The sequence below is a fragment of the Pinus tabuliformis genome, chromosome 6 (genome assembly GCF_031772625.1).
Source record: "Pinus tabuliformis cultivar Carrire ecotype Pingquan chromosome 6, CPIR1, whole genome shotgun sequence".
Lineage (NCBI taxonomy): Eukaryota > Viridiplantae > Streptophyta > Pinopsida > Pinales > Pinaceae > Pinus > Pinus tabuliformis.
In genome coordinates this window covers 719,739,653-719,745,201 of record NC_142292.1, presented here as the reverse complement: position 1 = coordinate 719,745,201, position 5,549 = coordinate 719,739,653, and the positions used below count along the sequence as shown (strand labels likewise).

At 36.3% G+C, this 5,549-nt stretch overlaps 1 protein-coding gene across 1 annotated transcript; it reads right to left on the bottom strand.

The window, feature by feature from the left end:
• Window positions 1–2,268: 2,268 nt before the first annotated feature.
• On the bottom strand, window positions 2,269–3,107 carry LOC149260705 (GDSL esterase/lipase At3g26430-like). The gene is made up of 3 exons (XM_089460944.1): window positions 2,975–3,107; window positions 2,622–2,756; window positions 2,269–2,537 (listed from the first exon to the last, which is right to left on the bottom strand). The coding sequence occupies exons 1-3, from the start codon at window positions 3,105–3,107 to the stop codon at window positions 2,269–2,271; spliced, it is 537 nt and encodes a 178-aa protein (XP_089317070.1).
• Between the last annotated feature and the right edge of the window lie 2,442 nt (window positions 3,108–5,549).

Here is a 5,549-nt window from a genome sequence, read left to right as displayed (position 1 = left end):
ACAGTCACCAAGACCCATCCTTCTTCTTAACGAAAATCACAAGGGCTCCCCATGGAGATATGCTAAGTCGTATGAACCCCAAGTCCAATAGTTCCTTTAATTGGATTTGCAATTCCTTTAGCTCTGGAGCCAAGATACGATAAGGTGCCTTTACAATAGGCTCAGTGCTTGGTTTAAGGTCGATGGTGAAATCAATTTCCCTTTTTGGGGGTAACCCAGGTAGTTCTTTGGGAAATACATCCTTACATTCAACAAGAAATGGATGTTTATCAAGGTTTTCAAAATCACCCATATCGTTCACAGCTACCACCGAGAACATTTGACATCCCTTTCGCCTATATTTACTTAGTTGCATAGAGGAGATGAACCTCAGGGACACCCATCGATTCTTTCCCGTTAATGTTTTTCTTTGGCTATTATCGTCTGTGAAATGTAGAATGTTGTCTTCACAGTCTAGGAGTGCCTCATGTTGTTCCAACCAATCCATTCCTATAACTACGTCATAGACTCCTAAAATTGTAGAGTACAAGGATACCTTGATCTTACATACACCCAGGTCCACCTCACAATTCTTTACCATCCTTCCTACATTTCTTTTCATACCAAATGCCATTTCTACATGTCTAGATTCATATTGTGCGATTGCTTTATGTTTAATCCTTCATAACAAATTTAGAGAAATAAAGGAATGAGTAACACCTAGATTTATTAAAATAACAAAACTCATACCATCAATATTATTTGAGATTTCCAACACAGTGGACTGGTGTTCGACTTGGCGATTTTTCACCGCAACATGGATGCGATGAGCCTTCCCCAAATCCCCCACGATAGTTGAATTCTTTGTTGAGTTGGTATTATCTGTCTTTTGAGAGTAATCCCTCTCACAATGAGAACTAAATTGTAAAATATTATAAAATAAATTTGTCTCCTCAATCAATTACAACATTTAATAATATATATAAAAAATTATCCTACAACGCACCATTTTAGACTTTTATGCTTAAAACATTTAATAATATAACGTTTATTATAAAAATTTTAGGAGCGCAATATTTTACACCTATGCAGGGCTACATTCCATCGCTAAAACCGAATATTCAATTTCATATGCCACGAATTCAATTTCTTTTTATTATTTGATTTGGTCTTTATATATTTCCATTTTTTTTTCTTTTCACTTGGGAGTGGGGAATTTTATAGTTCAATTTCAGTGTGAACCCATTGTTTACCTAATGTCCAGGAGGGTTGACTGTGATCTAAACGCTAGATAACTTGTTTCAGGTCGATGAATCTGGAATGTGATGAAAACGCTACTATATCATGGCATATTTTGGAAAAAATATTGATGTTTAATATAATTTGTTGCGTTGGGTGAAATGTTTATGTATATGTATGGAGTGGAATACATAGATTTATAAGTAAGGATTTAATATTAGTAGAGAAGGATTAAATTTTTTTATATGTAAAATATAAAATATTAATAATAATAATATCATAGTTAAATTATACACTAATATTAAATTGGTGTATGAAATTTTTTTGTTTGTGGGACAAGGACTTATTTTTTTGCGCAATAATTTGACTAACTGCTAAGTTTAGCAAGGCATACATAACTCTAACTTGAACCTGTGACCTCTTAAAAGGAAACACATGCTCTGTTATTTTTCATTATTTAAATTGTATTTTTAAATATTAAATAAAAAATATATAAAATCAATTGTATGTCTCTATATGAGCTGTTCCTAGAATACTATCAATCGTAAAATGCATGCGGAGAAAGCTGCTTCTTCTTTATTCGGAAACAAGTGCAGGGCTGCTACATCAAACATACCAATCGAGCAAGGAACCCCCGACAAAAAAGAAAAGAATGAATCATATATAGGGGTTGGAGATCACAAAAGCTAGCGAGGGGAAGGACGGTTCGAAGTATTTTCCACTCAAAATTGGTTGGGTGAGGAGTTTGTTGGCCTCGTCAGTCCAGTGGACTCCATCCCAACTGATGTAGGAGGCTGGATCGGAGCAGATCACGGCCTTCACAGTGCGGCCATTGATGGTTTTATTGGCTCCACACTGTATGATGTACCTGTAATTGTACTTGCCTCCAACTCTAGTGGTGGCTTTAAACCCTGCATTTTTGAATGTTGAGTACTTTGAATATATAAGTACGTGGAATATATACACAAATAGTTAGTACAGAATGGGAAGAGACTACAGTAGAATACCATATTTGGGGGCGGGGGGTTGGCGAAGAAATCGTAGACGATGTCACATGTATGGGAAATAAGTGAGCCAGAACGGCCCGCACCCTTGAGGGGCCACGTCCCTCACAATAAAAGTCCTCCCTCCCCCATTGTACAGTGTTTGCACAGCTCCAGCAATAGACTTTGCAATCTTCGGAAGAATGGTAGTAGTTTTCACCTGGGTGGGGCTGAGTTTGAGAACCATGTATCCGTAGCTGAAGTCGTTTCCACCGATCTCTATCGTGTATATCCTGCTCTTGAACGCTTCAGCACTTGGGAGACTGCTTAGAGAACCTGTATTAACATTCCATCACTTCTTGATTCAATACCCATTACTATTACTATTTAGATTACGTACAAATACTACTTACCATTAGCCTTGAGAGATGGGAGCAATGAATGAATCCTTATCACGAGCAGCGGCACCTGCCGCAGCAAAGTTGGCTCCACCCCAAAAATTTGAACCCACGGACTGCAAATATGGACTCAGAAACGGTAATCCCAGTGCCTCGGCTACAACATTGATAATTTCGTCATCAAATATATATTTAGGGTTGCAGCAAACAAAGATCAGGAACAACAAATGACATAGTAACTGGAATTAATTAACGTACCGAAGGAATCTACGGAGAGTCTTCCGTAGCCGTATCTGCCTGTGGGTTTGCCGAAGAGTTTTTCTCCATAGGGAGGAGAATCAGACTCGTTCTAGGGGAACAGAAAGTGGACGGTACCTGTATCGGAGGTTGAATCCCTAAAACTAAATAGGGCCGGGTAATTACAGCGAGCTTGAGACAATATTGGAAGAATAGCCAAAGCTGCAAGTATGCCGATTAAATAACATTTAGTCACGCGCTGCATCTCCATTGCAATGTCCACGATAATCTGCTCAGACAACGATTACTGTTAAGGGTACGAACGCAAAGAAGGGTAATGGAATGAATGCAGTCCGCCAAGAAAGTTGCTCTGGAATGAACATGAGCGTTGTGTGTGAGAATTATAAATAAAACAAATCTTTGGCACACGTTATGAACTGTGCTCATGTCAATATTGAACGCGGAGGCATCTTCGACTCTTCCCCCATCTCATCATGTACGATCTACTACAAAGGCGTGTTTCAAAATCATAAAAAATTTGGAAGACTTTCCGACATTCATTGAGTCTAGTTATCAGCATTTGCATCAGATGTTTTAAAAGAAATTCGGTAAGGCAAAAAGTGCGGAAATCCATTATCCATATAGTGTGTGCATCAGGTTAATGACCTAAATATCAACATGTCTATTCACTTTTTCTAAATGTTGTAAACGACCAGAATTATAGAAATATTCCTAAATGTGTACCAATATTTATAGGCACACTCCTTATACCTTAAGATTTTTGGTTGTAGCTTCATATTTGGAAGTCTTGAGATTTACCAAAGCTTCAATTCTTGTTTCTTCTCGCTGATATCTGAATTTTACAGACAACTTGAATGTTCACAGATTTTGTTGTGAAAATTATAAATAACAAATGTTAGCAATCTATTAATTTAGAAAAAGCTTTGTCAGAGATAAAGGTCTTATCGTGTTTATCAATACATAGCATTGTAGGTTAGAGCTCATTTCAACTTTAAAAATTGGAAATTGAAAAAGAGAAGAGAATTAAAAAAAAAGGGGAAATTTCACAGAATTGAAATACGATCTTTTAAATGCATTAACACTAAGCGAATGATATGTTCTTTAAAAATGCGCCCATGAAAATCATTCTCTATTAACGCAAGCAAGAAATATTTAATCACCACTGCAAATTGCTTTGACATTTGTTGTGGTCTTTAACACTACATCTAACTAGTAAAGTTTATGTTCAAAAACACTTTTTTACATTCCTAGTCTAAGTAGAAAATTGTTTTTCGTTAACCAAACTACAAAGAGAAATCTGCATGTAGAGGTTGTGTTCACAACAGGCAAACACTTGTGAAAAAAACGGACAAAAATATCATAGCTTTGGGGGTGGAAAGCTTTGTCATGTTAAGGAAAGCAGAATTTGACTCAATTCAACATTTTAATCTCAAGCATATCACATCCAAGGAGAGTTCCTTTGATCAGGTCCGTACAGAAGGGAAGCCTCTATGTCAAAAGACTGTAATTGCAGGAATTTCAAGTGATAGAAAAGCCTAGTAACTGAAGCATTTGGTTCAACATTTAGTCATTCTATGTTTCTTCAATAACATAAACACTGGAGCATGGCAGATTACTCACAATGCTCACACCTTTTTAGAACATTGATTGAAGGGGATTTGGCTTACTTATTTGTTTTATATTTCATTGTATATTTAGCAAATTAAAACATAAATTATGGACTAAACAGGAACATGCCCAGGGACAGAAAATTCATAGAAAATGGTTGTCGGCATTCTAATCCAAAGAATTGGAAAGAACCCCCAAACTTGTCAACTTTAAATGTTGCAAGAATGCCAAATTCATTGTGTATCTTCAGTGCTTCAGAAATGTCTCAAATATCAGCTCTAGATCTTCTTCCAGTTACTTATGGTGATTCGATAGATTCTGATGAGAATAATGATGAAGGTCAAGAAACTAAAACAGATGCTCTTTCTGGACTTCCTATTAGTGTCTAGATCTTCTTCCAGTTACTTATAGTGATTCAGTAGATTCTAATGAGAATAATGATGAAGGTCAAGCAACTAAAACAAATGTTCTTTCCGGACTTCCTATTAGTGTGAGAACATGTGAAAATTGTCAGGAACTTTATGGCATTCCAGATGCCACTAGAAGTGATGTTTGTGCCCAACACCTGCTAGAAGGTCAAAAAATTTTGTCCATGTTAACTGCAAAAATAAAGATAGAAGAAACTCACGATGACCCTATTCAACAAGAACTAAATAAGAATATAGATATGGGGATTTGTTAAATATTTCAATGGGAAAGGATAAATATACCATGGAGAAATGTCAAATAATAAACCAAACCAATCATCAGAAAGGAATATAACCTGCCACACATTCGTTGCTGAGTATCATAATAGCTCTAATGAACTCAATGTTGATGAAACTCAAATTTCCTTTATAGTAAAAAGCAATCAGCTACAGAAAGGTATTTTGGTTCCTCCATCTTCTGAATTAGTTCTAATGCATTCAATAATCCTGACAAAAGCCTGAAAAAACCTCAATGAGCAATGCTCTTTATATGTTTCTCCCAATACAAAATTATCATTCCCTACTCAACAAAGGTAGTGAAACGATCCCTAAGCCTGTGAATGCATTGGACCGTTGATAAGTGCAATTCTTAACTTTAGAGAAGTATGAGTGAAAAT